Raw genomic sequence first — 21177 nt, forward strand, 5'->3', positions numbered from 1 at the left:
TATTTTGATTATATGTTAATAAATCAAACCATTTCTCCCCAAGCTGAATCTCTTTTGCCCACAACACTAATTGCTCAGTGATCTCCCTGTCCTTGACTCACATGCCCTTTGTTATATTTCTCTCTCTCCTGTCCAGTTTAGGAGGGGAGTGATAGAACAACTTAATGGACATCTGGCACCCAGCCAGGCCCAACCCACCACAAAACCATAACTTCCCTGCCACACACCCCCTATCAGGCTCATTAAAGTGTGATGGCCACAGCAAGGAGATACATAAAGACAGACCTGGCTTGTCTACCAGATGCTTCATGGGCACACAGTTTCTGCCCAAGTCTCAGTGCTGGTAGGAGAAGAAGGGACCTTGTACCTCCCAAGGAAGCACAAAGGGGTAGCAGGGACAAGACTTTTGACCTGACATTCCTGAGGGCACAGCTGCTCTGGCAGCTCCAACCCAGCTGTCTGATGCATGGCTGCAGGGGGTCGAGCCCCATACTACTGCACCCAGGCACACGCAGGGCACTAAACCCCAGCTCATGATGCCCTTGATATAGCAAATACAGCCTACCAAAACTACATTTCTGCAGTATTTCCTCTTCAAATGTAAGGGATTCTCAAGAGATTTCTCCTTGAATCAGAAAAAGAAAACCAACTAGAAGTAAACCCTTGTTTGCCCCCTCGACTGCAAACCCCACTGCTGAAACAGGAAGGTGAGAGCTCACAAAGCACAAGACGACGCATACAGCTCTTGTAACTTTCTCCCACAACCCAAAAGCTGTGAGCAGTCTGTCACTGCCCACTTTTATCTTTTTGGATTTCACAAGAAGCCACATACTAGCAAAGGTATTGCTCCTCCCCACATTCAAGTTTTATTGAAACGACGTGCATATTTTACACACGAGTGGGAGCTGTTGTACCAGACTTTGGCATCTCATATGCAATTACAGAACCTGAGCACATTGCAGTTGCACATCTGAATATTCTCTATACTCCCATCTTAATTCCCAACACTCAAAAAAAATGCTTTTTAGTTCTTTTACGAGACATAAAAATATGTTTCATTCCTCCAACGACAGACCCACTCACATTTTCTCTTCCTCAATAGAGTACTTTCAGGAGGTGCTGGATTTTATGAGTTCACAGTTCTTTTGCAGTTGCAGGATGTCAGGGAGGGACATCAGGTCCAGTTTTTCTCTGTATTCTCCAGCTTCCCCCCTCTGCCTTCCCCAAGTACCTTAAGTCAACAATGCAGGTTGTCTCTAGGAATGAAAAAAAGGAGCTCCTGTTTCCATGCTCATTGCATACTCATGATCTTTTACTGAGGCCAAACAAAAAGAGTTGTTTTTACCGCTTGTTTTTCCACCAGGGACAATTGTTCACTAGGAATGACGCTAAGGCAGCACACCTATTTGATGGAACTCAGGTACCCAGGGCTATGGCTGATTTGGGCTGGCAGGGAAAGTAACACTTAGACCATCTCATTACTGATGACCCTGGGTTCTCAGCTCATCTCATGTCAGGTGTTATCAAAAGCAGCACAAGATGGCTGCAACACTAAGAAAGATTTAGAAAAGCTCTTATACAAGTTGCTGAATGTTATGAAAAAATGCTTGGGTTTAATAAAGCAGAACCCTTTGTCTGGTACATTTACACTCACTTTTGCCTTTGAAAAAAAGAGCATAGCTATCTGCAAATAATCCTCCCACAGCTGATGGTGCCCCCTCCATCCCAAGTACCACTGCAGCATGTCAGCCACTCTTCAACTGCTCCGTTCGCTGCATGTGACAGCAAGAAGTTGAAAAAGTTTTTAGATGCACACTGGAACACGCTAAAACTCAAACAACAGTCCTTTGCTGATGCTGCTAATCCATATGACTTCCATATTTGCTTTTGACAGGTTTCATGCCCTTCTCTAGAGCTCTCTATGACAAGGGTTTCAATGGTTCATATTAAACACACAACTTGAAATACCTTCATACATTACTGGTGCATCCTTACAGCCCAAGCAGCATGTTTGCAGCACCCAAGGGATAATCCCTTGGAATAATGTACCTTCTCATCCTTTCCATGCACAAGTGAAACTGAGAAGGACAGAATATCAAATCAGTCAGCACAACAGATGTGAGAGGGACTCCAAGATGGCTCTGCTGGGGTCAGATGCTGACTGCAGCTGGGTGCAACTACAGACTGCTTAATAAGGCACTTGCTCAAGGAAGCAGGGGAAAAAATAGGCAGCACAAGCCAAAGAACTACAGGATGTGATTTTTCTTCACTATTAACAGGCTTGCCTTTTCAAGGACCATTCAAAGCCCATTGATCTGCTCAATAACAGCTGTAAGACAAAAATTACATGTATTTGATTTAAACTCCCACCAACAGCCATCACGTTTGCAACCAAAGTGAAAATGCTTTCAGACAGAACCCAGGTTAACAGGGAGATCAGACTGGGTTTAATAAGATTTTCTCGTTCATACCTTATTAACGTCTTCACACATTCACTTATTACTCTATCTGCAGCAGGACTAAGGGAAGAGCTTTTACTCTAGACCAAGAAAATAGAAACCATGAAAATAATTTATAGCAACATATATACATAGAGAGATGTCTCATCTGATTTTCAGATTAAAACACCATAACATGAGGTAAACACACAGTTTGCTTTCTTAAAACACTACTAAAAGTAGTAGTTCAAAAAGTAGTAGTATCCAGATAATTTTTCAAGACAGCAATCATATCAGATGAGTCAAAGGAATCTTAGAAAGGCCATTCTTTTAAAGAGCCATATAAACCTTTTAAAGGACTTCTTTTTCTTTTTTTCTTTAAACAACAGAGAAATACATTTACTCCTCAGATAAACAACATTAAAACCCAGGAAAAAAATCCCAGAAGGCTCCAATTCCAGGAGAAGAAATAAAGATGATTTCACAGCAGAAAGTGGGAAGAGGGAAACAGTCACCGTTCATTTGCCAAGTTATCAAAAATCTGCATCCAGAGTGAAGACATTGTCCATCGTTTCTGCCATAACAGCAAAACGCTGGTATTCTGAAACCCGCTTCTCAAAGAAATTTGTTTTTCCTTCCAGAGAAATATTCTCCATAAAATCAAAAGGATTTTCTGCGTGAAAGACCTGGGGGAAGGGAAACACTATTATCCTGGTGAATCTGATAGGGTAGCAATGCTTTACAAAACCCCAACAAACAAAGCAATCAAACCCTTTCCAACTAAGCCCTTCCTTGCTGTAACGCGCTGTAGGATCTACGGATACCTATCTAAGCAAACTCAGTGCTCACCCTGAAGATTGCAGCGCTTGAGTACAGCCCAAGGTTCCCACTACAAACCTGCAGAGCAGCTGAAGGGAAACAATAGTCTAAATTGTTCTTGCTCTTTTAAACAGTGAAGCCTATCTACTAATGCTGTCACTCCAGACAGTGCAGTGGCTCAGCGGGACCTGCTCTCAGGCACGCCGAGAGCACCGAGTGCTGTGGCTGCCCTGGCTGGCCACTGACCCGGGCAACTGTGCCTCTCACCTTTGAGAAGCCAAGCTCCATCAGCAACCGGTCTGCCACAAACTCAATGTACTGTTTCATCAAAGTGCAATTCATTCCAATCAGACCTACAGGTAAGGCCTCTGTTAGAAACTCCTGCAAGTTAAAATACAGATGAGATTTAGAGAAACAAAATGTAAGAAGGGAAAAGGAGAGAAGACATCCCTGTTTCATGGTAACACCATTTGTGATATCCCAGGCTCTCCAGATAGCTGTCTGAATAAATAACTTGCATCACTAAACTCAGCAAGTGTCTTCTGCTTTCAGTAGTTGTTTGCATATTTATTTTTGGCATGCTTTTCCTAGAAAAGCACAAGAATCTTTATTACTGCCCCTCTCACCTGCCTCTCCAAACACCTCCCATAAGATCCCAAGCTTCAGTGTAAGCTTGAGCTCCAAGTTCAGTAAAACCTGCAGACAATACTAGTGGGAGGAGGAATAGATCCAGAAATCTCCAGTTTTCCTTGGCTTCCAGCCATTACAGAACAACTATCAGAGAGGACAGTGATATATGAATGAGTGCCGAATCCAGTCATGTGTGTGTTTAGGCAGCAATGGAATACCTGTCAGTGCTGTGAGGCAAAGCCAGGGCACTCATCATTATCACAGTAGTTTAGACGACAACAGAAAAGAAGGAGTAAGCTACAATCCTGACACGCAGCAGTGCAGAAACTTGCACTTGCAGATAGGTAGCATTTCATGTGTAAGAACCTGACAGCAATCTCAACAAAAGTCAGAACCCAGCACAGTGCACGTGGCCAGAAGAGACTCTGTCTTCTCCTTAGGACAAGCAAGGATGTGTATACAGCAATAACACAAAAATATCCTGAAAGGACAGAGGTAAACAAACTCTTCTCTAAGAGATGGCTGCCGTTGGACTAGATGATTGTTGTAGGTCCTTTCCAACTATATCTATTCTATTCTTTAATAAATAAGAAAGCTTTTCTTCCTTTCTGTCATTAAAGAGGAAAATAGCTGCCAGCTTTTCACAGTTGCTTGTCAGATGAAAGTCCCCGACTCTTTCTGTGTAGAGGTTTTGCCTGGGCCAGGTTTTTGGTAGTGAGAGGAGCTACAGGGGTGGCTTCTGTAAACAAAGAGCTGCCAGAAGCTTCTCCTGTAGCTCACATGGCTAGGGCCAGTCAATTCTAAGATAGACCCCACAGCTGACCCAGGCCTGGCCAATTAGTGACTGAGGTGCTGCCTCTGTGAATAACGGATTGGAGAATGAGAAGAAGTTTTGCAGTTGCTAAACTGCAGCAGCAACAGGGAGTGAGAATGTGAAAACATCTCTGCAGACACCAAGGTCAGTGGAGAGGGAGGGTGCTTAGGCCCTGGAAGAAAGACTCCCCTGTGACCTGTGGTGAAGACCATGGTGAGGCAGCTGTGCCCCTGCAGTCCATGGAGACCACGGGAGAGCAGAGCTGCACTCACAGCCCATGCAGGAGCCCACGCCGGAGCAGGTGGATGCCTGAAGGAGGCTGTGACTCTGTGGGAAGCCCATGGTGGAGCACATTCTTGGCAGGATCTGGGAGTCTGTTGGGGGAGAGGAGCCCATACCTGAGCAGGTTCGCTGTCAGGACTTGTGATCCTGTGAGGGATTCAGGCTGGAGCAGTCGGTACCTGAAGGACTGTTCTTCCAGGGAATCACCCACACTGGGGCAGGGTGTGAGGAGCTGCCACTGTGGGAGGCCCCATGCTGGAGCAGTTCATGAGGTACTGTGGCCCATGGGAAGGACCCACACTGGAGAAGTTTGTGAGGGACTCTCCTGTGGGAGGGACCTCACAGTGTAGCAGTGGGAAGTGTGAGGAAGCCTCTCCCTGAGAAGAAGCAGCGGGAAAGTCCATCTGTAATGAACTGACCACAACCACCATCCCCTGTGCCACTAGGGGGGAAGGAAAGAGTCCTGGGAAGAGGGAGGGGTGGGGGGAGGTGTTTTAAGATTCAAGTTTATTTCTCATTTCCCCACTCTTACTGTTCATTTAATAAATCAAACCATTTCTCCCCAAATTGAGTCTGTTTCACCTGTGACACTAATTGCTGAGTAATCTCCCTGTCCTTATCTTGACTCACAAACCGCTTGTTTTATTTCTCTCTCCCCTGTCCACTTTAGTAGGGGAAATGATATTATGACTTGGTGGGCACCTGGCATATAGCCAGGGCTAAACCACCACGTTCTGTCTCCATTAAGAAAGTAGGAATGAATGGTATAATGCCTCAGGGATTCAGGCCTGAGCCAGTCCCAAGAGCCAGAAGTGGATTTGTTTGTGCACACCAGTCTGCTGCTGTGCTGCCCGTCATGCTGCCAAGGCCAGGCTTACCTGCTCAATTTCAACAGCATTAACGATGATCTCATGGACTCGCTCTTCTGACGGCCTGTTCACTAAATAATGGAACATTAGACAAGCAAAATCACAGTGTAGACCCTGAAATAACAGAGAACAATTTAAAAAAAATAGTCAGCTTTTCCTTCCTCCACATAGTTTGCTCTTACGTTGAGACAGACACATTCAGGTTGAAGCTCCTGGCCTCCTGCATCTTAATGTTACCACATGTAGCACATACTTTAGTTTACAACCCAGTTAGTAACACCTGAAATCCAGCTTATGCTACCTATGCCAAAAGCATACATCTTTCTTAGGTAAATATTTCTGAGAGCTGCTCTGCTGTGAGAGATCCGAAACAGACCCCTGCTTGGTCTCTGCCACTGGTGTGAGGTGCTTTTGCAGAAAGACTCCTACATCAAAACCTGCAAAACTCTGACACATAAAACAGGCTGTTCACCAGTTCTGTACTTTGACACTCCTGTACAGAAATACTTCTTTCAGTAGCATTTCTACCCTTGCTTCTCCTCATAGAATTTTCAAAAAGGAAGATTCAAGTTAGAGTCACCAAATCCAAGATTAACAAGTCCTCTTTCCCTGCAGTGTGAAGTTACTCCGAGGAATTTGCTACCACAGCGTTCATAGGTTGCTAATACTTAAGGCTATCATGTTCCGACTCAACCCACATTCACATTTCACCCAGCTATCCTGCACAGAGCCCTGTAAATTAATTCCCAAGTTATCCAGGAAAGCCTCCAGAGAAGATAAGGCAATATCAGGAGATGACCAATCCCTCGTAGTCTGAGGCAGGTAACAGACAGCTACACCAAGAGGTGCCTCAGTTTCTATTTGAGCTTGTCTGGCTAAGCCTGCACCTGTAAGAATCAGAGATGCACTAGCAAAAACAACAGCCTGGGAACAGAGTCTTGTAGCTCAAAAAACATCAAGCATTAACCATTTATCTGTTCAGGTGCATCAGAAAACAGTTCATGTAGTTTTCCACTGTGGATTCTCTTCTACTGCAGGTGCTGTGTGCACCAAGCCCTACCCTCCAGAACAGCTCTGCATTTGGAATTATGCCAGAGAAGCTCAAGAAAAATGTGGTCTTTTGGTGCTTGACTCCGCAAAGAAGTACTGTTACACTGCTTTACAGAGGAACTTAAGATCTCATAGAATCATAGAATGGTAGGGGTTGGAAGGGACTTTTAGAGATCATCTAGTGCAACTCCCCTGCAGAAGCAGGTTCACCTAGATCAGGTCACACAGGAACGTGTCCAAGTGGGTCATGAAGACCTCCAAGGAAGGAGCTTCCACACCCTCCCTCGGCAGCCTGTGCCAGGGCTCCCTCACCTGAACAGTAGAACAGATTTTTCTTATGTTTAAATGGAAATTTTTGTGTTCCAGCTTCATCCCATTACCCCTTGTCCTGTTGCTAGGTACAATAAAAAAAGGGATGTCCCAACCTCCTGACACCCACCATTTAGATATTTGTAAATATTAATCTCCCTCACCTGCAAGTGATTCTTCTAACAAACAAACATTTCCTCACTCAAATGGATCAGTTCATGATGACTCACAGAAACAAACAATGTAAGGAAGGTCAAGGCTGTAGAACTGTTTGTTTTTTCTTACTGACCATAAAACTTTCTTCAAAAGTGTCTTTTTTAATTACAGGCATCTTGTAAGATGTTTCCTTTCAAATCAGTTTATCTAACCCATGTAAATTACTTCCACTGTGATAAAGCTCTTAATTCTTTTAGGCCAACTCTGGTAAGTTCAAACCACTAGTATGTTTATGCTACACACAAAACTAGTCTTTCCACTTTTTCTGTGCTGACAGCACCATAAACAGATCAGTGCCTTAACGACAGGCCCCAGCCACAAGCAACCAAGGCCAGCTGGCAGGCAGTGGTGCAGGAGGCAGTGAAAAGACAGGGCACCTGTCAGCACATGGCCGGACACATTCTGACATGCGGCCCCTCAAACATATCACAGCTTAAACCAAGAAGCAGCCCCTCTAATGCCCCTCCCAGGAGACACTATTGCTGTGCAGTAACACAAGACCATGGAGAGGAACAGTATCTGCTGCTTCTGCAGCCACCAGGTGAGGCGATGCATATGGAAGGCCATCTGCAAGCTCTGGGACCCACAACTAGGGGCAGCTGGGGTGTGGAACAAGGCCACTTGAACCTGAGTGAAGAGCAAGAGGTAGCCACATCCTAGCTAGATCCTTGCCCAAGCCACAGCAGTTGAGGGCCACACAGTTCCACACCAGTCCTTGGGCAGCCAGGTCTCTGCCTCCCTTCATGGCACAGGAAAACAAATATCCTCAGTCCAAAATGTTCACCTTTTTGATCATAGTATGTATTGGGGTATTGCTAATATTTATGTTTACTCTCTTTAAAAACAGGTATTTCTGCTGAGGGACATAGCAGCAGCTAGGCTTTATGTTCACCAGTACCCTAGCCTGCTCCCTTGCAGGACTCCACTCTTCCAACACACCAGCAGTTACAGCTCCTCCATCAAGCTGCACAAACAGGGCAGGGCACTTCTCTGTGCTGCCTAGGAGGTGATGTTAAAGCAGATGCAGAAATCTTGCTGCAGGAGAAGCTCTAGGGAGCATGGCCTTCAGTTACCTGGCAAATAACCTTCTCTGGAAAACCTTGCTCTGACATCAGCTAGCAGAGAACCTACTCAGACTTCTACCACCTTCTTGGCCTCCAGTACTGTCATTAACATTAAATTAACATGAAAACAGGCTCCATTGTGACCAGAAATGTATCCCCTATTTGGTGCTGGACTCTTCTTTTCACTGGTTCCTATCCAAACACTGGTCCCTGCTCTTTTTACCCTCCCTCCAGCCCTCCCTGCCACCAGAGCTGAGTCACTCTGGCAAGACTATGGGATCTTTAAGAAAGTAATTCTGCCCTTCCCCTGGAAATGCACTTTGCTTCCCAGACAGTATGCAGGACATGACACATTACCTCATCTCTGCTAATAAGCTCATTGGAGAAAGTCAGTCCAGGCATCAGGCCCCTCTTCTTCAGCCAAAATATAGCAGCAAAGGAACCCGAAAAGAAGATGCCTTCAACTGCAGCAAAGGCAACGACTCTCTCACCTGTTTAACACAACACATTTTCAGTTAGACACAAAGCACTGTGCTGGTCGGCAAGATGCACCATCTACATCTGACAAACTGATGCTGGAGAGGGGCACTCCCCCCTGCAGCACCAGGTGCTCTGTCTGACCACATCTTTCAGCACATCCTGAGGCGTACAGGGTCTACACACACAACAGCCCTTAACCACAGGCAACCCCAGAAGAACTTAAGAACAAGGGCACACATTGAAACTGGCACAGGTCAGAGGGGAAAGAACATAATTGTCCAAAGAGGCCAAAACATTAGGACTCCTGTATGTCTTTCTCCTAAAAGGCAGAAAAATGGCTGTGTAACTAATACACAAAACTGAGAGAAGAACTAATCTCCTATGAATACCTCAATTTCTGCTCGTTGAGACTCTACATTAAGTCACATTCTTACAAGAGTGGAAGAACACAGAACATAATCCATCAAGATACAAATAACTACTTATGCTGTCCCACCTGTTATCCCACCTTTCACCCAAGTAAAGCACAACACTATTGGTCCCACTTCCCTCTCTTCTCTACAGGAACGTGTTTCTTCAAGACTACAAGGCCATCTGACTTCTTGGTGAAGATATGTCATTCCATGTACTCTATTTTAAATAACTTCACAAGATCGTTGAGTATATTCTAATATGAAGAACTTCTGCTCTGAGTGCTGGTGCCTTTTCCCAGTGAGAACTGCATAGAACCTTGTTTAAAAAAAACAACCAAACCCAAAACAGACAGATGTCCCACTTCTGTGAGATGCAATTGCCACCTGCTGGCTCAGCTGAAGAAATTCTAGTTGGGAAAAAAACACAAGGAGCAACATGAATTACAAGTGTCACAGAGGTTACCAGGGAAAGAATTTGTCTGGCACACTACAAATCTCCTAGTTACGTCTAGAGAGCAGTGGAGGAAGGCTGCTCATACAATATGGGTTTAATGAAGCCCTAAACTGAGTATTGGTGCAGCTTTTCCTACATTCCACCTGGCTGTTCTGAGGCAAGAATGGCCCATCAGCAGCACCACACGACGTGAGCCCACGCTGAGATGCTGAGAGTTCACAGTACAGGCACAGCACTGAACTCTCAGCATAAGGAATCACCCAAAGCTGCAGATACCCAGCTGCAAGCCAGATCCCCAAGCTGGAAGGAAACACCAAGCAAACAAGCCAGCCAGACAGACACTTTCATATGCCATATCTCATCATCCATAACTGTAAGATCTGGGCCCATGTAGTGGTTTTGCCTGGCCAGGTTTTCAGTAGCCAGAGGGCTACAGGAGTGGCTCCTGTAAACAAAGACCTGCCAGAAACTTCTCCTGTAGCTGACAGGGCCAGGGCCAGTCAATTCTAAGATGGACCCCACAGCTGACCCAGGCCTGTGAATAAAGTATTGGAGAAGGGGAAGAAGCTGCTGTAGTTGCTAAACTGCAGCAGCAACAGGGAGTGAAAATGTGAAAACATCTCTGCAGACACCAAGGTCAGTGGAGAAGGAGGGGGAGGAGGGTGCTTAGGCCCTGGAAAAAAAGACTCCCCTGTGACCTGTGGTGAGGACCACAATGAGGCAGCTGTGCCCCTGCAGCCCATGGAGGCCACTGGGGAGCAGAGACCCACTCACAGCCTGTGGAGGAGCCCACGCTGGAGCAGGTGGATGCCTGAAGGAGGCTGTGACTCTGTGGGAAGCTCACCCTGGGGCAAGTTCCTGGCAGGACCTGATAGTCTGTGGGAGAGAGGAGCCCACACCAGACCAGGTTTGCTGTCAGGATTTGTGATCCCATGAGGGACCCAAGCTGGAGCAGTCAGCACCTGAAGGACCTGAAGATGGATGATCCACGCTGGGGCAGGGTGTGAGGAGCTGCCCCCGTGGGAGGCCCCGTGCTGGAGCAGTTCATGAGGAACCAGCCCATGGGAAGGACCCACGCTGGAGAAGTTCGTGAGGGACTGTCTCCAGTGGGAGGGACCCCACACTGTAGCAGTGGGAAGTGTGAGGAGGCCTCCTCCTGAGAAGCAGCAGCAGCAAAGTCCATCTGTAATGAACTGACCACAAACCCCATCCCCTGTGCCACTGCAGGGGAAGGAAGGAGAGTCCTGGGAAGACAGAGGGGTGGGGGGAGGTGTTTTAAAATTCAGTTTTATTTCTCATCTCCCTGTTCTGACGGTTATTTAATAAATTAAACCTTTTTCTCCCCACGTTGAGTCTATTTCGCCTGTGACGCTAATTATCTTGACTCAGAAAGCGCTCATTATATTTCTCTCTCCCCTGTCCAGCTTAGGATGGGGAGTGATATGACTTGGTGGGCACCTGGCACCCAGCCAGGGATAAACCACTACATTCCCCCAAATGTTTCACACTTGGGAAGTTTTCTCAATAATCTGAAAACACTGAAGTGTACAAATGTACTTCACAAAACCTGGGATAGGATGCATGAAGTTTGGCAGCAGGGAGTAGAAATAACATTGGTCTTTGAGTTAGGGACTTGCAAGACTTCAGCTGCCCAGTTCTGAACACTGGAGTTCAAAATATGGGCCAAGCGGAAGAAATAATCAGATCTCCTAGAAAACAAGGTCTACAAGATAAAACTGAAGAAACTAGGGTTGTTCTGTTTAAAGACAAAAAAAGACAGAGAAACTCACAAGCATTTTTCATCACACGATTCTAGCAGGCATTGCCATTACTATACTGCTTTAGGTGGAGATAAAACCACACATGCTCACCAGAAGTTACATCTATCTCTTCAGTTAAATCAGAGACCCACAAGCCACTACATCACCTGTGGAGAATTTCATTTCACATTCCAGGGATGTGGCTCACTCCCAGAGGATTAGTTTGTGACGTACAACACAAGTTTTTAAGAAGCTACACACCAAAAGTGGATTCTCTGTCTTCAATCCACTTCAGAGCCCAGTCTGCTTTCTTCTTGACACAAGGCATCGTTTCAATAGCATTAAATAAGAAATCCCTACAGAAGAAAACAGAAAACATCAAAACAATAACATTTGCCCTGGTTGTCCCTCCTGGCTCCAGCAGACAGAGGAACTCCTCACACCAGATTCTGCATTCACCATTGAAGAGACCATTCCCACCCCAGAGGGGCGACAGTCTCTGGTAATGAGGGCACAGGGAGGCAGAAAGGCACAAACCCAAGGTCTCAGAAGCAGCGAGTGGCAGAGATGGGAAATGAACCCGAACTCCTCATCCCAGGACTGCCCACCCACCAGACCCTGCTGCCTCTCAGGTTGCAAGCCAGCCAGCAGCCCCTTCCTCTACCCACCAAGCTAAACCTCATCTTGCCCAGCTCCACAAAAGGAACTGGACTATCCCATGAGCACAGGCTCTGTTCTCATGCTAAACACCTGAAAGGAAATCTTGCAGCCCTCTCACTGTCACCACACAGGATGCTACCATGGTTTGCCACCAAGATCTGCCTGAACATTGCCATGGTGGAGTCTCTGTTCCAGGAAGTTCTCCAGACAACAAAGGTGATGGGGCTCTCCAAAGAACCCAATACTTTAAAAACAAGCAGTTCAAGTTGTATGAAAAAATACCGATGACAAAAAGGCTGAAAGGATGCAGCACATAGTTACATTAGAAACACCAACTGGATCACAAGCACTGAGATTCCCTAGGCAGATGTGAGACTTCCTGCACCTCAGGAGCACAGTAACCCCAAGGAGTTTGTCTGACCTTTAACATTTCCCATAGTATGGACTTTCCTGCAACTAAAGATATACATGAATATTAACTAACCCTGTGACACTCCCACACAGGTCTGTTGGTCAGTACTGCTTCTCTCCATTTTGAGTGTCAGGCATGCAGGCCCTGAAAGCTTTATGGAACTGTTCCCCAACTCCCCCAGCAAGTCAGTGTGAAACAGAAGCCAGCTGCTACCGTTGCTGCCCAACAGCAGTGCCATTGGACTAGGTAACAAACTTCCCATGGGTCTGTAATGGGTTTACCTTTTCTCAGGATCTTTGATGTAAGTGTCTATCAGCAGGCTGTACATCTCTGAGTGAACATTCTCAATGAGGATCTGAAAGCCATAGAAACAGCGAGCTTCTGGGATCTGCACCTCCTGACTGAAACGTGCCACCTACCAAAACCAGAAAGCACAGCGATGAGTTTGGTAAAACCACTCCTGCATGACAGTACTGTGTGCTTCATGGGACAGACAAGAGATCTCACAGTAGCGAAAGGAGGAGAGCAGTTCAGCCCTACTTTATGCACAGGTATGCTAAAAGTCAGGTGTGGTGGGGAAGCAGCAGCAAGCTTACTGTGAGTGAGTACACCTGCTGTGCACACTGGGCAGAGATGCAGCAAAGCATGAAGGCACACAGCAAAATGCTGCAAGAGTAAACACTTCACACTGAACACAGCCTCAGGACTTTTGTTCATCATCAGTATGACATAAGACACATGTTTTATAATAAAAAATAAACAGTATGACATAAGACATGTTCATGCATTATATGTACACCTGCTGATACCTATTCTACACCTTGTAGCCATTCAAGATCTCAACTAGGCATGTGCTGTCAGATCTCACTGATAACCTGTGGTGAGGTATTCTGCAGCCCACAGCTGATTTTGGCAGAAAGATTTCCCTGCCTTTTCAGCAGCACCCATCTGCAGCCTGAAAAGACTATAGGATGCCATTCAGTGAGAGTGAAATGGATTTTACCAAAATGAAGAATACAGAGCATAGCACAGCACAATCCCTCCCTCCTCCTCTTCTAACACAAGCATGAGAGGAATTGTGGGGCTCTATTAATTCACTGAGAAATGAGGATCAACACAGCCAGGCAGAAGGCTGAGCTTAAAAACTTTCCACAAGCACTGTCATTTGGAGTCTTGCTGACCACAGTTGATCCAATTTAAATCAGACACTCGCCCCAGCAGAAAAAGCTGCTTATTCCCCTTGGCAAAGGTGAGATGATGGGAAGAAAAAAAAAGTATGCATGTAATAAATGTATGCGTTAATGTGGGAAAACCAAAACAAAAAGTCAAGACAATAAAACAAGTAAGTATTCAAGCCCTCTGTAAAGCTCTCTCACCAGGTTTTCATTTACAATTCCATCACTGGCTGCAAAAAATGCCAGAATATGAGAGATAAAGTGTTTTTCATCTGCTTTCAGCTTGTTCCAGTGAGGAAGATCCTTCGACAAATCAACCTAATGGAAAGAAAATAAAGAAAAATGTTATTGTCCCTTAGAGTTTGCTATTCTGTAAGGAGAGAAGCAGCCTAGTCAAACAACTGAGCCAGAGTCTTGGTGTTTGCTCTCAAATCTTTATACACAAAGAATTTAAATCCACGTGACTGTAAAAGACAACACACACACTGCAATACTGCTGCCTCTCTCTGCAACAGCAACACCACTTGTTTGCTTCACAGTTCACACTTTTGCAATTTGGGATAGATACAGTGTCTGTTGAATTATAAATAAAACAGATTTTGAAAAGCATCAATATCTTCTTGTCATGAGTATGAATTTGCACCAATAAGCAGAGCTCGCCCTGAGACACTTAAACCCTACTTGAAACAAATGCTGATACTCCAAGAAACTTATACCCAGCTGTGTCAAAAGCTGGACTGAGGGGACTTTTGCGTTTGGCAGGTGTTCAGCCCCCATCCTGCCATAGAACAGCACAAGGCAAACACTGTGCAACTGCTGTCATCTACCAGGCTGAACTTTAGCCACAGTAGAAAACCACAGCTTCCTTCACATAGGCTTTTTTGTTTGTTTGGATTCCTGAACCACAACAGCAGTTAAGAAAGGCCAGATGTGAAAGATAAGGAAGCCTAGAAACACATATAGGTGTGTACATAAACGTATATACAAACAAACTAGTTTTACAGCTCACTTTCCAGTTTGTTTGGAAATGCACCAGTAGACAGCAGGACAGTGCAAGAAGGAACCAGCAATCTGGTAAAAGGATAACACTGATCAGGCAGGAGTTTAAGTGCTTCTTCTTTAATGGCTTAAATCAACCGCTACTGCAAAAGGGCAGCAAGCCTCTCAGGCAGGCAATGGAATAGCACTTGTACAGACAGCTGCTCCGTGCCACCCCAGGATACTTTCTGCCCTATTTAGAGTTCTCCAGATCAGTGCAGCGTTCAGAAGCCTCCAGTCCCGCAAGTGCAGTGAGCTAAGTCCTGCTCAGGTCTGGCTAACCAGCAACCTTGTGAAAAAGCTTAACAGTTTACATTATCCTATGTGGCAAGCACCTAACCACGGCAATCAAGAGTCAACAAGAAGCATTTTTAGTACAGAAAATAGGTGTCTAACATTAAAGAACAGCATTCACATGAAACTGTCCAGAACATTTTACATGGGCAAAGTGTTAGTTGCAAGCAAAGAGATGACAGCAGGGTAGGAGCTATCTGACTTAGGCTTCTATAACCAGAGAAGTGATCCAGGATACAACAACACTTTTTCCTAAACCTAAAAAACCTAAACACCTAAACTAGCCCCCCTGCATCGCCCTGTGGAAGCAGCAGCTTTCTTTACGCTGTCCACAAAAGCAGTCCTGCTCTGGCGCAAGCACCTCACATTCAATGCAGTGAACTCCAACCCTTCCAACATGGAAGGCAGCAGTAGAGCTAGGAAAGGTCAGGAGCCTAGTCTGAGCACCTTGTGCCAATCCACTGGCCCCAGGGCTCACCTCTTCTGCTGTCCAAAAGGAGGCCTGAGCCTGTTTATACATTTTCCATATGTCTGGGTACTGGATGGGGAAGATGACAAACCGTCGAGGATTCTTTCTGAGAAGAGGCTCCTCATCAGTGTCCAGGCCATTTTCAGCAGCACTCAGAGAGGAGCTCTGAAGATAAAGCACAGTCTTGGTTACAGTTGCTGTTACTTATTTCTCCTCTTCCCCATATCCCAACAGGGAGGCTCAAAAGCCACCTATGTCACACAGACACTTGGGTGGATGCACCCACCGTCCCTGGGGTATCTGTCCCTTTGTGCCCCCACCCCTGTGCTGTGTCAGCATACTGCCTGCCTGACTGGGCCCCCTCTTAGGTAGTGCCTGTGTGCCCAGAGAAAGCCTCTGCAGTGCCAGGAGGAGAGGAGACCTGCCCCAAGAGATACGTGCCCAGCACTGCCTGCTACCGCCAGCCCATACCTGCATGGCTCTGTGAGGCTGGCTGCTGGGCTGCCTCCACACCAGGCACTTTACATCCAGCCTCGGGGGCTTGCGTGGACTTTAAAAGCACCATGAGATCACAGTGAGGAGTCCTGTTGTGCAGCGGAACTGCCCTCTGCCACAGGCAGCCTCTGGATGGAGGCTGGTGTCTGCAGTCCCACAGTGAGCCCTGCGCACCAGCCCGGGTCTGGAGGCTGTCCCTAGAGTGCTGATGAGAAGCCATGTGCTGCTCTTTCTAACAGCAGGCAGTGGGAAACCCCAGCCTGGACAGTCATCCGTGCACAGCCCGCTCCCTCCACGCGGGCTCCCAGAGAACATCCGTGCACAGCTCCTCCTCAGAGGCCCCCCAGCCTGGCTGGGCTGGGGATGGCTCCAGAGCAGCACAGAGAGCATTCCACGAGCAGGGCCTTCACCCCATCTCCGGCCAGAGACTTGTGTGCGCGGCTCAGTGCCGCACAGCATCCCTGCCTGGCACACAGCAGGCTTGCCAGGACAGCGTGCTGCACCTCTCCAGGGGGGCTGTGACTTACACCCATCAAACCTGTAGCCATCAGGACACCTTTCTGGTTCTGAGACTCCATTGACACCGCTGTACAGGACAACTAACCACAGGCACTATACAAGGTATTACATATAATACAGCACAGAGGAAGAGCAAAAGGTTTTGAACACTACTGCTTGTGTCCCCCTGCGAGGTGCCACAGTCTCTTCCCTACTCAGTCTGTTTGTAATCGCTCACATAACACAAAGTAATCCTTTATTCCAACTTGGAAAATACCCTGAAACAACTAACTCTACTCACCTTTCAAAACACAAACCAAACCCAAATGCACACGTGCATTGCATAGCTGGCAAATGTACTGCACATTCCCTACAGAAACACATCAGGAAGCTAACTCTATAATACAAATTCACCACTTTATTGCATTTTTAAATGGTACTTGATTATGTGAGACAGATTTCCACCTTGCAGAGTCTCTGCTTAAGGCTATGCAAGTGCAAGATCTCATCAGAGATGGTTGCTTTAACCCACTGGAAGTCCCAAAGGGAAGGATTTGGGGTCTTAGCACACACCTGCTCAGGCTCCATCTGCTTCTGCACCAGACATCATCTTTGAAAAAGGAAACGTTGCAGAAGTCTTTCTTGTTAGCCCAGCACTTTTCTAAGCAAAACCCTTCTATGCTGCATGGGGACTATCCCCAACTATTGACTCCAGCCTAACGAGGCAGACTAGCAGTTACTAACCTCAGCCTTGGTGCTCCTGAGCCATTTGAAAGCCAGCATCCAGGGCCCATAACTCAGAAAGACAAGATGAAAAATACTTCTGGTGTACAGAAGTGAAGTAGAACATGGGAAAACCAAAGTTCCAGTATGGCAGGAAAACACTGAGGTGAGGAACACTTGTCATTTTTCCAATGGCCTTTAACAGCTGCCATGCCACAGGCTGCAGAGAGTGGTCACCACACCGTATACTGTCAGTGCACAGTGAGACTGGAAGGCCAGAGAAGAAAGGCCTGTGAAGCTGTGCATATGCTCTGGAGAGCTCTTATGACAGGAAAGCAGAAGGATGGCTTCCACAAGCCAAAGACTCAGAAGCATGGCACAACCCTGAGAAGGACCACCACACCGAACTAGAAAATGGTGCCATTTAAAAAAAATATAGGAGGATTTTTTTTGTATTTTAAAAAAGGGTCATCTCACAGAGATTACATCATATCTGAACCTCCCCCTCAACCCACCCTCTGCCTCCCCTGACCCCTTCTGGGATGGAGAGGAGTTTCACAGGCAGGCTCCATTTCCAAGTTGGAGGCAGGCAGCTCCTGGCTGCCCTTTTATGAGACAGTCCTTCCTCTCTCTCCAGTTTGGTTTCCGTTCCTCCTAGCCAGAAATTTTATTAGAGCAATACTCATTACCTAGCCTGTTTGTTTACACAGGACACGTCCTGGTACAATTCAGCTAAAAATTCATGGAAGATCCTTCCACAATTCCACTTCAACACAAGGCACGTTCTGATCACTGCCAGGGCTTCAGAGCAGTCATGTCCTTGCACAGAAGCAGCACATCATGTTCCCAGTCTGCCTTCCTGGCCCCGGGGGACAGGGGTAGGGGTACAGGGAGCTGAAGAAGGTAACAATCACTGGGACATTACACCTTCTGCTTTCAGTCTGCACCCTGGATACTTTCCTTAATCCTACGATGATACATAAAAGAGTCAATGCTCACCATAATAACACAGAGCATCTAGTTTATAATGTGTATATGCTACTTTCCATTCAGACAAGAGCCAAACACATACAAGAGCTGAAGCCAGTGGGCACAGCCAGAGAAGATGACCCAGGACCACATCCAGATGAAGTTTCGGTGTCTCCAAGGATGGAGACTACACAGCCTGTATGAGCATCATACCTTTGCAATAAACAAGTGTTTTCTTAAGTGCAAGTCCTGTGTTTCAGCATACACCCATCGCCTCTAGTCCCATCACACGGCACCACTGAAAACAGTCTGGCTCTGTCTCCTTTATTCCTTCCATTTGGTATTTATGTACACTGATTAGATTCCCTAGCATCTTCTGTTCTCCAGGCTGAACAGCCCCAGCACTCATGGCCTTTCTTTGTACAACAGATGCTCCAGACTCTCAATCATCAGCCCTTTTCTGGACAAGCTCCAGTACATCACATCCCAGTTGTGCTGCAGCTGCTAAAGTCTTTAGTGGACAACAAAGACCGTCCACTAGTACTGAAGCTCTTCCCATTAATTTCAAATTCAATAAACAAGGAAACAACATAAATACACAGGTATACCCACCATCCCACAGCAACAGATGTCTGGCTACATGGGCAAATATCTCAGTTATAGGCCATGAAAAAAAGCTACAGGTGCTGACAGCACCAACACTGCCATGTGGTCTACGTCATGGTATGTGACCATGAGCCCAGCCGCACCTCACTGAAAGGTTGCAGGTGCACCCCATGCGCTCTCAAAGGCTTGAGGCCAGCCCTGGGCAGCTGAGGCAGTGCTAGCAGTGAGACTGGGAGGATCACAGCACTCCTGGAGAGGAGCTCACAGCCCGCTGGCTCTGCCTGACAAGGGGATGTGCTGGGCTGTAGGTGCCTGTGGCAGGCCAGAGCCAGCACCTCTTCATTGTGTGTGCAGCACAACATCGGTCACTGAAGGAAACACTTACGGTTTTAGGCTTGAACTTGACACCACACAGCCCAGCCTTTGGTAACTGCTGCCAAGACACGAAAGTTTAGGAAGAGCTGGTGTGTATCTCTGCAGTGACGAGCCTTTACTCTCACGCACCTCAGCCTGGCTTTGCAGGGCTGCAGGGAGGGAGCCCAGCAGGGCACTCGGACACCTCCGGAGCCACACTGTCCGGGTCCACAGCGGCTGGGAGGCCAGACTCACCCGACGACAGCCGTGCCCACCTCTGCGGCAGCTCAGGGCAGCGGGAACCAGCTCTGCCTTCCCAGCCCCAGGCAAGCCCGAGCCCTCCACCAGCCCGCCGGGGCCTCCCAGGCCGGTCCGGGACCGCATCCCGAAGGCTGATGGCTGTATTTATTCGTCCTACGGGCGCTCTCCGCGTCGCCACGGTGCCCGTGGGCTGCAGACAACCGCGACCCGAATAAGGCCGCCGGGTGCCGCCAGGCCCTCCCCGGGACTACCCGCCGCGCCGCCGCGGAGCTGTGCTGGCAGAGCCCCGGGTCCGGCAGCGGGGAAACCACTGCGGCGGCGGGGGCTGGACCGCTCCCCGCCAGCCCCGCACGCTCTGCTAAAGACGAAGGCCGGCTCGGCCCGGCGCGGGGGGCAGCAGCCGCTGCGGAAGCCGCCGCAGTCCCGGAGGCCGCGACTGGAGGCAGCGGCTCGGGCCGGGCCTCGCCACGCAGCTATCCCCTAAGCCAGCGGTTTCCCTCCGCCCCGGCACCGGCCTTACCCGCTCCGCCTCCTGCTGCGCCGCTCGCCCCCGGCGCTCGCCCATGGCCGGCGGCGACTGCGGCGCGGGAGGACGGCGCCGGTTAAAGGGGCAGCCACAGCGGCCCGGGCCGCTCCTCCTCCCGGGGCGGGGCTCGGCCCGACGCGGCCTCCAGCCGGGGCGGCGAAAGCAGCCGGCGCCCGGGGCACGGCTCGAGGCCCGGGTCGCGGGCATCCCACGCAGGCTTGTGAGCGCCTGCCTTGGTCTCCAGGCCGCCGCGACTGGAGGAGAGAGAGGGACACAGGCGGAACGTTGATTGCAAAGGGTGGGCGGAGGTGGTAAGACAAAAAAGACCCCAGACAACAACAACAAAAGAAACAAACTCAGAAAATTAGGAGAAAATCCAAGACGGGGCCAACGGAGGATAACTAGCAAAGAGAGTGAAATGTGTCATTGCAAATATTTACTGAAGAAGGCGGACAGAGGTTAAGAGCTGAGTGGTTGTTGTCACTAAGACATAGCCTGGTGCATCTGTTACTGAGTACGGGTGAGCACTCTAAAAGCCTTCAAGAAAGAGCAGCCTCTCTAAGGAAAAAAAAAAAAAAAAGCCTTTTTCAATCCATCCTGAGCTAATACAGACCTTGGAACACCCTCCAGTACTTGTGTGACATCCATAGCTGGCGCCTGTGCAAACAGCATGGAAGTACACATTTGGCAGCTGTTTCTGTCTCTTCCTGTAAGCTGGCAACCATCAGAGTTTGATGGTTTCCTATTCCCTTTCCATCCTGAAGACGTCCAGGCCCTTGGGTCTCCTTCCTGTAAACATGTAGGTCATTAACCAAAGTGATCCAATAGTTTGTAGGAAAAAAGAGAAGCTTCACCTAGTGGGTACAGCCTGCTTTGTCACAAAGACCTTAAAGACACAAGCCTAAAAGCAAACACCAGTAAATGAGAACTAAAAGTTTATGAGCACCAAGACAGTCAGGCAGCACACAAGCAGTATAGAGCCATGCTTTAGAGCTCAAGAGAAAGGCCCAGAGCCCGGGGTGATCCCTTCAGGAGGAAGACCAAGATGTGGAGGCCTGGCATTCCTCAGTAGAGATGCGTCCATTGTACACTGTGCACC

The 21177-nt window shown here is 47.8% G+C and overlaps 1 protein-coding gene across 2 annotated transcripts; it reads right to left on the minus strand.

Annotated features, from left to right (window-relative positions):
* Positions 1-851: 851 nt before the first annotated feature.
* RRM2B (ribonucleotide reductase regulatory TP53 inducible subunit M2B) lies at positions 852-20172 on the minus strand. 2 transcript variants are annotated; one of them, XM_061995779.1, is made up of 9 exons: positions 20073-20172; positions 15656-15811; positions 14047-14163; positions 12952-13085; positions 11860-11954; positions 8849-8982; positions 5862-5966; positions 3525-3638; positions 852-3124 (listed from the first exon to the last, which is right to left on the minus strand). In XM_061995779.1, exons 1-9 carry the CDS (start codon positions 20115-20117, stop codon positions 2972-2974), a joined length of 1053 nt encoding a protein of 350 aa, XP_061851763.1. In that variant the 5' UTR covers positions 20118-20172; the 3' UTR covers positions 852-2971. The 2 variants fall into 2 exon arrangements, with proteins under 2 accessions (XP_061851763.1, XP_061851764.1); XM_061995780.1 differs by lacking the exon at positions 20073-20172 and adding an exon at positions 19323-19888.
* Positions 20173-21177: the final 1005 nt, after the last annotated feature.

Source organism: Colius striatus, chromosome 4 (genome assembly GCF_028858725.1).
Source record: "Colius striatus isolate bColStr4 chromosome 4, bColStr4.1.hap1, whole genome shotgun sequence".
In the NCBI taxonomy this organism is placed as follows: Eukaryota; Metazoa; Chordata; class Aves; order Coliiformes; family Coliidae; genus Colius; species Colius striatus.

Coding starts and splice junctions, on each gene's coding strand:
- RRM2B (XM_061995779.1), bottom strand. CDS start 20,117: ATGGGCGAGCGCCGGGGGCGAGCGGCGCAGCAGGAGGCGGAGCGG. Junction 13,086..14,046: donor GAATTGTAAATGAAAACCTG/GTGAGAGAGCTT, acceptor TGGTTTTGGTAG/GTGGCACGTTTCAGTCAGGA. Junction 11,955..12,951: donor ATCAAAGATCCTGAGAAAAG/GTAAACCCATTA, acceptor TTTCTTCTGTAG/GGATTTCTTATTTAATGCTA.